This window comes from Rhinolophus sinicus, linkage group LG04 (assembly GCF_036562045.2).
Source record: "Rhinolophus sinicus isolate RSC01 linkage group LG04, ASM3656204v1, whole genome shotgun sequence".
NCBI classification, from domain to species: Eukaryota; Metazoa; Chordata; class Mammalia; order Chiroptera; family Rhinolophidae; genus Rhinolophus; species Rhinolophus sinicus.
In genome coordinates this window covers 86,274,767-86,289,806 of record NC_133754.1, presented here as the reverse complement: position 1 = coordinate 86,289,806, position 15,040 = coordinate 86,274,767, and the positions used below count along the sequence as shown (strand labels likewise).

The 15,040-nt window shown below is 37.5% G+C and overlaps 1 protein-coding gene across 5 annotated transcripts in view; it reads right to left on the bottom strand.

Annotated features, from left to right (window-relative positions):
- The window catches only part of DLEU7 (deleted in lymphocytic leukemia 7), a 118,849-nt gene that overhangs the window by 78,898 nt on the left and 24,911 nt on the right, over positions 1-15,040 (bottom strand). The window contains exon 2 of one of the 5 annotated variants that reach the window (XM_019752153.2): positions 10,368-13,590. The exons of 3 other annotated variants lie outside the window; for them this stretch is intronic. In XM_019752153.2, coding sequence (XP_019607712.1) covers positions 13,384-13,590 — 207 coding nt within the window. In that variant the 3' untranslated portion in view covers positions 10,368-13,383. Of the gene's footprint in view, positions 1-10,367; positions 13,591-15,040 lie in introns of those variants that run through there. One more of the 5 variants, XR_012495568.1, reaches the window with a different exon arrangement.

Genomic DNA, 15,040 nt, shown 5'->3' with positions numbered 1-15,040 from the left:
GTGTGTGTGTGTGTGTGTGTGCACATGTATGTGGCTGCTGGAAGCACCTGCCAGGGAGAGCCCTGCTTTTGTTTCTAAGGGCCCCAGAAACTTGTTGCTCAGACTCAAATAGACAAACTCCACACTTTTGGTCTTTTATGAGGAGCATCTAAACAGGAAAAGGAAAGGCAGGTTGGAAGAGTGTAGGTAGAAACTGAATGCTAAGGACCCCAAGAATGCGATTAGAAAGGAAAGTAACCAGAGAGGGGTGAGGAGGAAGAATGTGCAGAAGCAGCTCTTAAACGTAGTCATCAGGCCTCCAGGGACTCAAGACTTTAGAGGGGAGCCTCGTGAGCTGTCTCCTTTACTGTTTTCTTCCCTCCTATCTGTTTAACAGAAATACAGTAATTGACTAGAACCTTGTGTCCCAGAAAGAATTATAATGATTGGCATTTCTGAGAGGGAAATCTGCTCACCTGAACAAAGTTCCTGGCAAGGACTTCTGGTTAGGCCCAGGGAACAAATGAACCCATACAATAGGGTTAGCATTAATGCTTTCTTCCCACCTATCACCAGGCCATCCACTCCTAGCCACATGGCCTAGGAATGCAGAGCTGGTTAGGGAAAGACTAGCTTCCCCAACAATCCGATGTGTTGTAGTTTTAAGGCCTGGCAGAGGGAAGGCAGGATCCGGAGTCAGGAGAATTGGATCAGTCCCTGTGATTTTGGAATAGTCACCCTAGTTCTCTAGCCTCATATTTAAAAATCTGTAAGATGAAGAAGGTTGGTATTTCTAAGTGTTTTTTGTTTTTATTCGTTTATTTACAGTATTTGTTTGTTTGTTTGTTTGTTTTTGTTTTACTTTTCAGCAGCAGAACCTTGTTCGCAATAGAAATGCTATTTGAAAATTGAAATAAATAAATAAATAAATAAATAAATAAATAAATACATAAATAAATACATAAATAAATACATAAGCTGACCCAATGATGTGGAGAAGGGTATGGAAGAATGGGTGCTGGAACCCAGACCTGAGGTACTCCTGCAGGCTTGGCCATTCCCACCTGAGGTAAGAAGCTCCTTGTAAAACCATGGGGGAGGATGATTTACGGCAGCTTCCAGGCCTTGCAGCTGCTGACTCTATGCTAAGGCTATAGAAAGTCTATTGGGGTGTGTACATGAGGTTAACGTTTTCAAAGATGAGTTTCAGTCTATACATAGAGATGTAGGGTAAACAGCAAGAAAGGCCGTGGCAAAATAAACAGTTAACTCCTAACTAAGCACAAGAAAAGCAATGATGATGGTCCTCAGATCTAGCACGGACTGATACCATCAGCCATGTCCATAGAAAGGCACATTTTAGTCTACTGACTAAGAACAAATGCTTTTCAGTTAATCACGCTGGGGATTCAGGGAGTAACTTGTTGATATATGTGAATAGTTATATATAGTTTTGTATGTATAAATCTAGTTTGTAGATAAGTAGATAGATATTTGAAGTAATGGAGAAATATCTTGACATAAACATAGCAAGAGCTACAGAATGAATGGGAAAAAAGTCTTAAAATTAAAACATGTTTAAAGTTTGATTTGACTTGTTGCCTGTGAAAAATGAAATGCTCTGAAAAGATAAGGGACTAAAATTCTATTTTTCTGAGTAATCTACAGATATCAGAACTCTTCAGTGTGGTGCTATAGCAGCTATGTCATGGGAAATACACACGTATATTGATGCAGCAGAGTTTTATCAAAAATGCTGTGAGCCTTGGGAAGAAGGTTAACTAGAAGTTTAAATACCCTACATTGAATAACTCAAAAGTCTCCATAATTTCTTTACAACTTTTTTATATCCAATATATAAACAGTTTAATATAAACTATGGCGGTCTTGGTTTAAATATTAAAGTGATGATTATATTGTAATCACTAGAATTATATGGTAAAATAAACAAGTGCTGTGTGTTAGGGCAGCCATTGTAGAAGACATATTATTTTAGATAAGTTCTATTTATTTTCCACAGCATATTTATTTTATACAAAGTATACCAAATTTACCTCTAATTAGATTGATATAGAATTTCTAGGAGATATTTCTTTCTATAAAGGCATTCTTATCTATTTTAAAATGAAATAGCAAATGCGTTGTTTTGACCTTTGAAATAAACAGCCATTTATAGTAAAGAGCCGGCACTTCTATATTTCATGTCCAGAATAACAAAAAAGAAAACACAAAACAATGGCATTTTGAGCAATATGTATTTTTTAAATTGGATTGAACTCAACATGGAAAAATTTTATATTAGCAAAGTATTACCATAAGCTACACCTGGTAGGAGATCAAATAAGCAATATTTTACAGTCTAGTTTAAACTCCAGAAAAATGCATTTGAAATGGAAAAGGCTGGCTCTGCATCTATCTGAGCGAGGTCATTGTCACTAGTATAATATTTTAAGGGGTCTCTTGTGAAGTAAAAATGTGGGAAATCACTTAAAAGAACAGAGCCTCACTTGGAAATATTTAACTCGTGATATTCATCTTGTGGGTTTGGGACAGGAATCCATGTGTGGAAATTCATTCTATCATACCAAAGTAAGAGACTGATTTCACTTTAAGGATTTTGATGATGATTTTTATGGTAGTCATTTTTGTTACATATTGCTTACTGACTTAGCAGAATTTCCAGATATGAACATTGAATAGGTTTTACAAAACTCTTTTGTTGAGGAAATTAATTTTGAAAACAAGAAAGTGAAACAGAAGTTGAATCCATGAGTCCTTAGCTCTCCTCTACAACCCAATCTAGTCTCAACCTAAAAGAAGCCAGGACCGATGTTAATGGAGCAGTAAGCAACCCAGACTATGCATCCATTCAATCCATCCATCCATCCATCCATCCATCCATCCATCCATCCACTCATATTTTGGGGAGAACTAATACAGGTCCTGTGACTAAATTGAGTTTTAATTTAGTCATATAAATGATGTTATTTATTTATTCATATAAATTAATATGTATTGATATGTTGTTTATTTATTCCTAAAATTATGTTATTTCTACAACAACTAATAATAATAAACACAATTATACCTAGAATATATAAAGAATTCAAAACTTTTCAAAGTCTTTTTGTACTTCTTGTCTCAGCTGATCCATGCTAGGTGATGGTGGGATCTAGAATGCAGAGATTATTATCTCCTTATCAGACAAGCAGATGGAAAACAAGATGCCAAGTGACATATCTGCGTCACACTATTAGTTAGCCCTTGAGTCAGAGATAGAACTCAGGTTTGCTGACCCCTGACACAGGCTACTTTCTACTTTGATTCCCTGGTTCTCTCTTCACTTCAGAGAGAAAAGAAAGCATACTGTCTCTCCCACACTCGCTTGTGAAGAAGGGAGAAAAGCCACCAACAAGCCATACGGGCCAAAACAAAGTGACATAGTAGGAAGATCACAAGCATTGGAACCAGGCAGGCAAAGTTTTGTATCTTGGTTTCAATATTACTTTCTTTATTTTGGGTGAGTTCCTTCATCTCTCTAAGCCTCACTTTCCTCATCTATAAAATGGGAATAATAATAATACTTTTGTATGTTTTTCAATGATAATTAAATGAGATGTTTATAATCTACACACAATTTCTGGAACAAGGCGAATAACAAGTGAATACATGGAGGATTTTTTTTATTTATAAAAGGGAAGATTGAATCTGCTTCAAATTAGCCAGAAAACATTGTTATGTAACAGAAGCACAGTTTGCAGGCCTTTATTGATTGTTCTATGAGAATCTCAGCCCTGTTGTCACTAGACTCCTTGGGTGACACACAGTAAGGCTGAGCAAATAACCGCAGTCTGCCAACCCAATCAAGGACCCATAGCATACAATGCCCATAACATGGCCCCAGAAACCCAAGATGAACCCCCAAAACCGTCTAGAAAAGGGGCAGCAAACTCTGGGGCAGCCCCGTAAATTACGTGAGAGAAGCAGGCTGAGGTATGACCATGAGAAGACGGAAAACACGTGTCCACTCTGAAGGAGGCAGCAGCTACTGAACACCAGGAGACTGCAAGCACCGTCTCAGAAGCAGGATATGGGGGAGAGGTAAGTGTGCAGGTCCTGTTTCCACCTTAACCTTTCAAGAGAAATTGGAAGTCCAGGTTATGTGAACTCTCTCAGTGTTTAAATGTGGATGACAAAATCACCCTCTTTGGGCCCCATAAAACATGTCCAAATCCTCGTTGGGCCCATAGACCTCCATTTTGCACCTCCAGGTGAGGCAAAGAACTAACTCACTGGGCTTCAAAATAAAACAAAATGGCTTTTCAGTTCACATACCTCTGCCCTTCTGTTCACCTATTCATATCCAACCACATGAACAAGTGTCTCTGGACATAGAACAGAATGTTTATATCCTTATTGTCCTAAGGTAGCAGAGTGAGGAAGGTAGATGATCAGAATCTAGAACTGTACAACAAAATTCCTTGTGCTACTAACACTCATTCGTTCATGGAGTCTCAGTTTATTTCTGAATTGGTAACTGGCCACCATCTCCTGATAGACCTCCAGGAAGACTCTCCTTCTAGCTCTAGCGCTGGAAGTGGCTACCTGCCCTTTAGAAACTTGTTTACCTACGTCTTAGGACTATGTGAGCTGCATTACTGGCTGTTTTTCTCTCTTTGTAATAATCACCAGGAAGCTGAAAGACAAATTTTCTAGCAACTATTTACAAGTATTTTGTATGTTCATTTTAATCCTGTCTTCATATTAATTTTTTTCTTTTTTCTTTTTTTTTTTTTGGACCTGATTCTGATCTTCTGACTTAAACTATTTTTATCTTGCTGTACTGTAGCTATTTTGGTGAGCACCCCCAAATCCCATTTTTGGAATGTAGTGTGGTAAAAGTAGATTTTAAAAATAAGTACATGGTAGAATATTGCTCAAAAATGTAAAGAAACTATTAATACATGCAATATCTTGGATGGATCTCAAGGGTATCATGCTTAGTGGGGAAAAAAAGCCAATCTTAAAAGGTTACATTCTGTATGAATTCATTTATATAAGATTCGTGCATAACAAAACTAGAGATGGAGACCAGATTAGTCATTGCCAGGTGACAGGGATATTAATGGGTGTGGTGTGGATTCAACTATAAAAGGGCAGCACTGGGAGTTACTTAGAGTGATAGAACAGTTCTGTATTTTGACTGTGGTGGTGGTTACAAAAATCTGTACATGAACTCAAACTGCATAGAACTATACATGCACACACACACACACGTACATGTAAAAACTGATGAAAACTGAATAAGATCTGTAATCTAGTTAGCATTATTGTACTAATGTCAGTTTCCTGGTTTTGCTGTTGTACTACAGCCATATAAGATGTCATCATTGGGAAAAGCTGGGTGAAGAGTTCACAAGACCCCAGGTACTATATTTTGCAATTTCCTATGAATCTGTAATCTTTGAATAACCTGAATCAGTAATTACTTCAAAATGAAAGGTTAAAAAATAAATAATGCATAGATAAAGAGTTTTCTGGATAAATATAAAAGTGCCTGACTTATTTTTTTGGCAAGCTCTACTCTTCCTTAGTGATACTGATTTGTTAAGGGCCACCCTCATTTTCCCATGGACTGACTCATTTTATTCATAATGAACAGTTTTTAAAGCCTGTAGCTAAAATACCTCTGGGAAATTATGATGTAATAATTAGTCAGGACTCAATTTTGGGAACATGTTAGGTATGTAATTGCTGCTTAGAACTTCATGTCATTCTTGAATTTCTTATCTTTGGTGGTAGCCATTGTTAACAGACAAATCTCTTCATTCAAAGATCTTTGCAACTCATATTACAGTCTACTGAAATGGGTGGAGAAAGTGAGAGGAGACACCTGGAAATCACATGTTTATCGATACAGGAACTCTCACACACACCACACACACACACACACACACACACACACACACACACACACACACACCAGAGTGTTCCAAGCTTGCGCTGTACTCCTGTGCTCCTAAGCTGCATTCAAAGCTAGAGTGACACAGGAAGGAAGGGGCGAGGGGCTTGTAAAACCGCCTCTCTTCTCTTTGCAGCGACTTAAGCCAACACTGTTTTCTGCAACTTATTTCTAGGATCACTGTGAATTTCTTTTTCCACCAGATACCCTTTACGCTCCACAGACATTTCCTAATGCTTTTTTAAGGGAAAAGAAAATGAAACCATGATTATTATCAAAGTCTTCAACAAGACAAGAGGAACGAATTAGTGCTAATTCTGTGTTGGAAAAGATTTCTGCCAACCTTGAAAGTATCTCTTGACTTAGGACAGTAATCATGGAGCAGATGTGAGCTTGTCTACAAGAAGAGAAATTTATTAACTATGGCTCTGCTTTAAATATCACTTCTATTGAGCATGGCAGTAAACAAGTCACATCAGACAAAGGTAAGCTCTCTGGTAACACACACCAGGGCTACAACAGCTAAGTGAAACCAGGACTGTGGTAATTTTTTGGCTGTAGAATGGAACACTGAGATCCCTAATGAGGATACCCTGATTATACAAATACTTATTTGAAGTTCTGCTAAATTAAATGTGTCTTGAAACTCATGGATCCACAGAATTTATAGTCCTCTAAGATAGATTTACTACCTAAGTATCTGGTACCAGAGCACGAAGAACAATGGAAAACAGGGCCAACTCTTGGAAGGAATTTTTAGATGTGAAATATTTAATTCTTGCACTCTTGTGTTCTGTATGATTTCCTACCTTCCAAAGGCTTTCATTTAAATCAAAGAAACTAACCCACTTTGGGGAGAAACTGTGTCAGAAAAAGTAAAAGAGCATTTAAATGGGGAGAGAGAACTGGTTCTGAAGAGGCAAAAGAAAATGCATAAAAATGTATTTTGAAAAGTATAAGGCATACAGTTAAAAGGCTGTAGGAGCAGGTGACCTAGGAGCTTTCAGGCTTCCAGAAAGAAGAGAAGGCAACGAGGAGTGCATCTAAGGACAAGAGAGAGGGTGCAGGTACTACCTTGTCACTGGTTTGTTTAGCTCTGCTTAGAAAGTTCCCCACATGGCCCCTGTTTTTATTCCATAAGCAAATGTATTTCTACCATTGAGAAATCATTGTCATGGAGCATCCAAACATAAGAGTCCAGGGGAATGGGAGGGTGAAATATCCAAGGAATTCCATCAAAGTAATATCAAATGACTCAACTTTTTCTCAGCATGATGAAGAGACATCCACAAAATGTCCTTACACAAGTATCACACATTTCTCCGGACACTATATGGTCTTAAATTAAAAACCATGGCCTGACCCCAAGATGACCAAATCCCCCCAAACATACTGGAACTATAAACATGTAGGAATTTTTACTAAGATTATTGTTGTTGATGATAATGATAATACGGCTGTGGAAGAAAACATCCCACGATAATAAAATTTAAAACATGCTTTTAAAAAAGGTATAGGTATTCAGTCTTTGAGATAAGGGAGAAGAGAAAAATAACCACTCTTCCGAGTGGCCTGCCCTGGCCCTATTTGTGTTACGATGGTCACCAGGATTATTAACTATTTATTGAATGACAGCTACATGATTGCTTTTAACCCAACATTTGACCAAAATGTGCTGATTAATTTAACCCTTCAAATTGTCCAACTTTTTTCTTTGAGTTTAGATATTTATCAAAGTTTGTAAGACTTGGGCAACTCCTAGAGGAATCAAATCCCTCGGTTAAAAATAAAAGCTTCAAGGACTAACTACATGACTTGTAAGTCTTCATTCATCAAGTACCTAAGGAGCTGCGGCTCTGTGCAGGGCAGTGCTGCCGTCCTGGGGACACAGCTGACGACAAGGCCAAGGTGCTTACAGTCTAATAAGGAAAACAGGTGTGTGTAGTTTCTCATGGCTGCTGTAACCAATTATCACAAACAGGTGGCTTAAACAACAGAAATGTATTCTCTCACAGTTCTGGAGACCAGAAGTCCCAAATCCAGGTATCAACAGGGCACCTTTCCTTCTGGAGGCTGGAGGGGGAAAGCTGTTTCTTGCCTCTTCCAGTTTCTGGTTGCTGTCAGCATTCCTTGTCTGTGGACACATTACTCCAACTTGTGCCTCTGTCACATTGCTGCCTCCTCTTCTGGCTCTGTTGTCTTCCTTTACCTCTTCCTTATAAGGACACTTGTGATGGCATTTAGGGTCCACCCAGATAATCCCAAATCATTTCATCTCAATAACCCTAATGCAATCATATCTGTAAACATCTAAGGTCATATTTATTTTTGCCACATATGGTAATATTCACACATTCCATTGATGAGAACATGGACATGACCCTTAGGGGTCACCATTCACCCCACTACAACAGTTAATAAACACATAAATAAATTAAGGTCATTACAAGATGGCCTTACAAAGAAAACAGCAAGGAGAAAGGGTAAGGAAGTGACAGGGAATGCTATTTTCAGTAATGGGTTTGGAGAAGGCCTCTTGAATAAGGTGACATTGGAGCAGAGACGTACTTGAAGTAGATGAGAGAAAAGCCTTTCAGGTAGAGGGGAGAGCAAGTGCAAAGGCCCTGAGACTAGCCATGTCTGAAGAGATGAGAGCAGCAAAAAAAACAGTGTTGTTAGAAGCATAATAGGAGGCAGGTCACAGATAGCATTTGGCTTTTATTCTAAGTAAAAAGGGAAACCATGCTGGGTTTAGAGTAGAGGAGTAATTAGTCTGACGTGTATTACTGTGGCTGATGTGTGAAGAATACATAATGAAGAGAGGGCAGTAGTGTGACCATTTGGGAAGGTCCTGCAATATTCCAGGCAGGAAAAAAATAGTGGCTAGGCCTAGGGTAGTAGCTATGGAAGTAATAACAAGTGATCCAATTTGAGGCACGTTTTGAAGGTTGAGCCAATAAGATCTGCTAAGTGGCTATAGATGAATATACTAGAGGAGTCAAGGATGACGTCAACATTTTTTGCTATATAACTGCAAGGATATTAGCCACAGCCAAATGAGACTTAGAAGATGGGGGAGAAGCAGGTTTGGGGATCAAGAACCTCATTTTGAAATTTAAAATGACTTTTAGACACTCAAGTGGAGATATTCTATAGTCAGTTGGCTACAGAAGTCTGGAGTTCATGGCAGAAGACATATATCTGGGCACCAGTGGTAAATAGCTGGTATTTAAAATCACCATGGTGTAAGTGTAGACAGGGAAGAGGACCAAGACTGAGCATAAAGCACCCCAAAATTAAGAAGTCATGGGGATGTGGAGAAACCAGGAAAAAGGTCTGTGAAATAAATTAGAGAAGAAGTAAAACCACGAACGTCTACTGACCTGGAAACCAAAATAAGAAAGTGAGACAAGAAAAGAGTAATCAATTGTGTCAAAAGCTGCTGCTGATATATATCAAGTAAGATGAGGATTGAGAATTTGCCATTAAATGTATCAGTGGGGCAGTCATTAGGGATCTTGACAAGGGCAATGTTGGTGGAGTTGTGGGTACAAAATCTGTTTGGAGTAAGTTCAAAAGGGAATTGTTAAAAAGGAATTGTAGGTAAATAATTTAGACAAGTACAATGAGTTTTATTCTTCAATGGAACAGAGACATAGACTACTAGTTGGAGGAATTGTTTTTTAAAGATTGGAGATACTATCACATAATATCATGCTGATGGAACTGCTCATATTGAGAGGCAAAAAATGATAATGCAGGTAAGAGAATGAGTGAAGTCCTCAGGTAAGTGAGAGGGAACAGGGTCCAATGCCTGAGTATTCAACCAGCCTCAGGTAGGAGCAGGAGCAGGGCAGGGCCTCCTTATAGCAAAAGGGAACTCAGATATATGAGTGTGTCTGCTAGTGTGAAGATGAGCATGCTCTTCTGATGGCTTTTATTTGCGATCAGAAGCCAGGTTGTCAGCTGAGAATGTGGAGGTGGGAGAAGAATCAAGTTGGAGGTATGGAATAGCCCCTCAGAGACTGAATTGTCAAGGACAGCATTGAATTGCCTAGTAAATTTTCTATGACTGTAATACCCCATATAATTACAACGCAAGCCACACATGGAACTCCAAAGTTTCTAGTAGCCACGTTAAAAGGTAAAAATAATCAGGTAAAGTTGATTTTAGTTATATGTTTTATTTATTTAACCCTACATATTCAAAATATTATCATTTCAACATGTAATCAGTATAAAAAAATTATTGAGGTATTTTACATTCTTTTTTTTTTTTAGTACTGAGTTTTTAAAAGCTAGTGTGCGTTTTCTCAATTCAGATTAGCCATACTCAAGTGCTCAGTAGCTATATGTGGCCAGTGGCTACCATACTGGACAAGGCGGGTCTAAAAAATGAAGTAGCACTAACGGATAGCACAAGGGCCCCTTGAGATTGGAAACCATGAATTGAAGTGAGGTTGGTACAGCTGTGTCTTATTCTTAAGCCACATTCAAAACTCATGTGCATTGAGTAGGCTATCTTTTTGTTTTGTTGAAAGTTTCCTTCACTGTGCTGTGCAGAAAATTTTAGTTTGATGAAGTCCCATTTGTTTCTTTTTGTTTTTGTTTCCCTTGCTTCAGGGGCCATATCCAAAAAGATATTACTCAGAGTGATGCCAAATAGTTTACTATGTATGTTTTCTTCTAGGAGTTTTATGGTTTTGGGTCTTACATTTAAGTCTTTAATCCATTTTGAGTTTATTTTTGAATATGGTGTAAGACAGTGGTCCAGTTTCATTTTTTTTTTTTTTTTGCATGTATCTGTGCAGTTTTCTCAACGTCACTTGTTGAAGAGAATGTAGGTGTCCACTGATGGATGAATTAATAAAGAAGATATGGTATATATATATACAATGGAATATTACAGAGCAATAAAAAATAATGAAATCTTGCCATTTGCAACAACATGGAGGGTATCATGCTAAGTGAAATAAATCAGACAGAGAAAACACAAATACTATATGGTTTCACTTATATGTGGAACCTAAAAAAATACAAAACAAACAAACAAAACAAAACAAAAACAGACCCATAGAAACAGAGACCAAAGGGATGATGGTACCAGAGGGAAGGGGTGGAGTGATAAGTAAAAAGGGGAAGGGGAATATAGTCAATAATATTGTGATAAGTTTGCACGGTGACAGATGAGTACTAGAATTAGCGGGGTGAACACATTATAAGATATAAACATGTTGAATCACTATATTGTACACTTGAAACTAATATAACTAATATAATATTGTATACCAACTATACTTAAATAAAAAGAGGAAATTTAAAAATTAAAAAATACATAAAGTCTTCTTCATCAGTAAAACAAAACAAACTCATGTGCAGACATGGAGTAAGCAGAGTTGGTCTTGACCAGGTTGACCAGGAATGGAGTTTTGCCTGTAGCATTCCACCAAAGGGAAAAAGGAAAAGGGAATTGGTGGCATGTACAACCAGATGTTATACAGACTGACCAGAGAAAGTAAGCCACAGAAGTAAGAGTTGGCAAGGGGAGTGTGAAAGATGATAGAGGCAATGAAAGTTCTAGTAGGATCAAAGTACTTTTAGAACTGTAGCTGCTATACAATACACAAAGATGCCTAGAATGATCCCTGCCCTCAGCAAGCTGATCTTGACAGCAGGTATACCAATAGCCATGGTATATGATAAATTCCTGTGCAGTAGCACAAAATGTGTTTTATGTGAGTTCAGAGAAAGAACAGCCCGTGTCCTACTAGGATGATCCAGGAGGTTATATGGATGGGTTGGTGGGCAAATCAGGTCTTAAAAGATGAATAAGGTTTTAACTGGTCTATGGGAAACACATTGCAAGTGGGGGGAAAGCACAAGCATGGATTAAAAATTGTTCAATATTTCTTGGGGTAAGAGTAAAACAAAAACCTTAATATTAATATTTATTGGGAGAGCTATTGATCACAAAGGGGAAGACAGCCTACAAATAATGATAGGTCTTTAGAGAAAAATCCTGGGATCACTTCGCTGGGAAAAGACTGTACTATAAAATACAGTGATACTCCTAGAATGCAAAGTTTTCTAAGAATAAGAAAACTGAAAGCCAAAGACTATTCCTTTGCTCTTCCTTTCTGGCCCACCAGGCCCTTATACACACACACACACACACATACACACACACACACACACACTCCTTTCATCTTTCATTTTGAATTCAGTCTCATATATTTAATTCTCCTCTATGGAAATGGTCAGTTACATCTAAAGAGAAGCAATATATTTACCTTCTTTCATCCACAGATTCTAGAAGAAAATATGTAGAAGCAACTAGCATTAGATTACATGGGATTAAAAAGGCTTTGATTGCTATTAACATTTTATTTTGCAGATATACTATCACCATACAGACCCAGTTTACAATTCCCTTAGAAAACAAGCTGCACATATACATCATACTCTTTTTTTTCCTGAATCTGATGTCGTTTATGCTAAAATTTTAAGGGAAAGGTAGCATTTCAATTGACTTTGGCTCTGAACACAGTCATCATTAAACAACAGGAAATTTAGTTTTTCCTGAGCATGTGCACATTATTGTTGCAAAAAACATTACCCTCTCTTTTCCTATGTCTAAATATTTAGGAAAACCTGCCAGTATATCTACTCCCTCCTTTTCTTTCACAAGAATTTCCTACTTCAACTGGAGTATTTAGGAACAGTAAGAAGAGCTAGATGTTTCCACATGACTTTAATAACACTGTACTTTGTATTTATATATCATATATCCTTGGTACTTCATAGTTCATTATCATTTTAAATTTACAAATCAATATATGAAAGCACAAGGCTTAGAAGCAGCTCTTCTCCTGCCCAACAATAAGTTATTAATGCCAGGACTAGAACTCATAATTACTGACACATGTAGTCCTACAACAGCTAGAAATCATTTTCATAACAAAAAATGAAGTACTCGGTAAGTAGAACATATCAATTATCAAATATCCCATTTATTCAAGATAATTTTAAGAACCCTGGAGTTTTAATCATATATATTACCATATTAAACCTCATAGGCCTCCATTAATGTGAATATAGATTCATGAATCATTCAATTAAAACTAACATTTAATATGAATTAATAAATATATATACACATATAGACTCCAATCAGTTCCACAGAGTAGAATATATTTCAATCAAAAAGTCAGCAAATATATCAACATATTTAAAAATGTGAAGTACTGTTTTAAAATTTTTTTCACCAACATGCTATAATTCTGAAAGGTACAGACGCCACTCACTGGTCAGACTGCCCTATATGTTATCAAGTACCTCCTTAGTGAGAATAGAAACACTCATTGTCTGCTGATTCAATTAGGAAGGTCAAGTCCCCAGTTCTCTTAGCAGTGCTAAGCTGTGGTTTTGATTGTCTTGAAAACTCATATGTCTGGGAGATTCTGTAAGATCTGTCTCAAGGAAGCACAGGCTACTACGTGAGCATCGGAAGGAAGGTTAGCAAGTGACTGAATCAGCTTCTTGACTATTGTCTTCAAACACTGGTGGGCAGCATTCAAATCTCTGTCAAACTGTTGTCCTTCAATTTGTAGAGCCAAATGACTGCAGATGTTTCTAAACTCAACGCTATCCTGAAATGAACAGCAAACACAAATAAGCAATTAGCCAGGTTATGGGGGGTATTTGTGGTGCTTTGTGTACCCAGCTTCTATTCCCAGCTCTTCTGATAACAGCACTCTGATTTTTCTCTCAGAGAAAAATTCTCCTCCATTCTCAGCCTATGTGGTTTGACCCAAGCTGAACTCACTTCACAAGGGACCAGGCCAATTAAAGCACATCACTCCTCAGCCACCTGGATTGGTCAGAAAAGGACAGGTGTTGCCCAATGCAGGCCAATAAGCCACAATTCCAGAATATTTGCTAGGCTGCGAAAGAGAAGCTCTCTTTAACTGGAGCTGTTGGAAAACATCTTGTCACCATAAGAGAGAATCCAAATGGGAATGAAGCCAACACAGAAAAAAAGAAGTAGACCCAAGAGATTAAAAGAGACTGATTCTAATAACATTTTCTAAGCATATCAACCTAGCTGTACTTAAACAATAAACCCCAAGATATTTTGGCTATCTGAGTCAATAAATATCCCTTTTTACTTAAGCCATTTGGAGCTGAGTTTCTGTTATTTGTTCCTAAAAGAGCTTAGACAAATACACAAATAGCCTCTGTGCCTATGATTCCATACTCACTGTCTTCAAGACTCCAATATAGGATTTGGTATTCAATGAACGTGGTCTCGATAAATTTCCAATGCAAATTTAAAAAGAATAGTTTCCAGGAAGTTTTAAAAAAATGAAGTAATTAAACTGATTTTTAATCCCTAAATATTTCACATTCTAAAATCCATTGCATGTAAAGGGTACACCGAAATTACTCCACATCATATGATTTATTTTTAAATACATGGACATGAATTCCCACAGACTTCTGGTTCTGGCAACATGGCACACTTCATTTCTCCAAAACCTACTGAATTCTAAATAAAATAGAACAAACATCCTTTCTGAGCTTGCAAGAAAGTAATGGAAATTCCCAAGGGCCAGTAATAAAGGAAAAGTAGATTACTTTAGCTGCCCGCCAATACCCATGAAGAAAGGAAAGTTACTCTCACTTGAGTGGGTTTTGGGATGGAGGGTAAAGTTGCCCCAAGAATGTGTAACTGTGGACCTGTACTACATAGTAGTTTACACTTGGATTTGCCTCTACACTATATACATGTTCTGGGAACACTCATGCTAAGAAATTAACTTAAAAATTGGAACTGGGCTGAAATATCCACAGACACATGGAAAAAGCAAACAAAAGCCTATTCCATGGAACATGTCCACAGCCCATGCTCCACAATAGTATTCTCATAATGCTCCGTTAAAGACAAACTCAGAATATGAAATTTAAAATATGATTCACCATGACACAGCAGATACAGGCAGGGCAGGATTAAACTCCAAGACTTTCAGATAGAAACTATAAAATATGCTTAAAATCATTACAGCTATAAAAGAAGGAATCAAAAATGTTTTAAGAAAA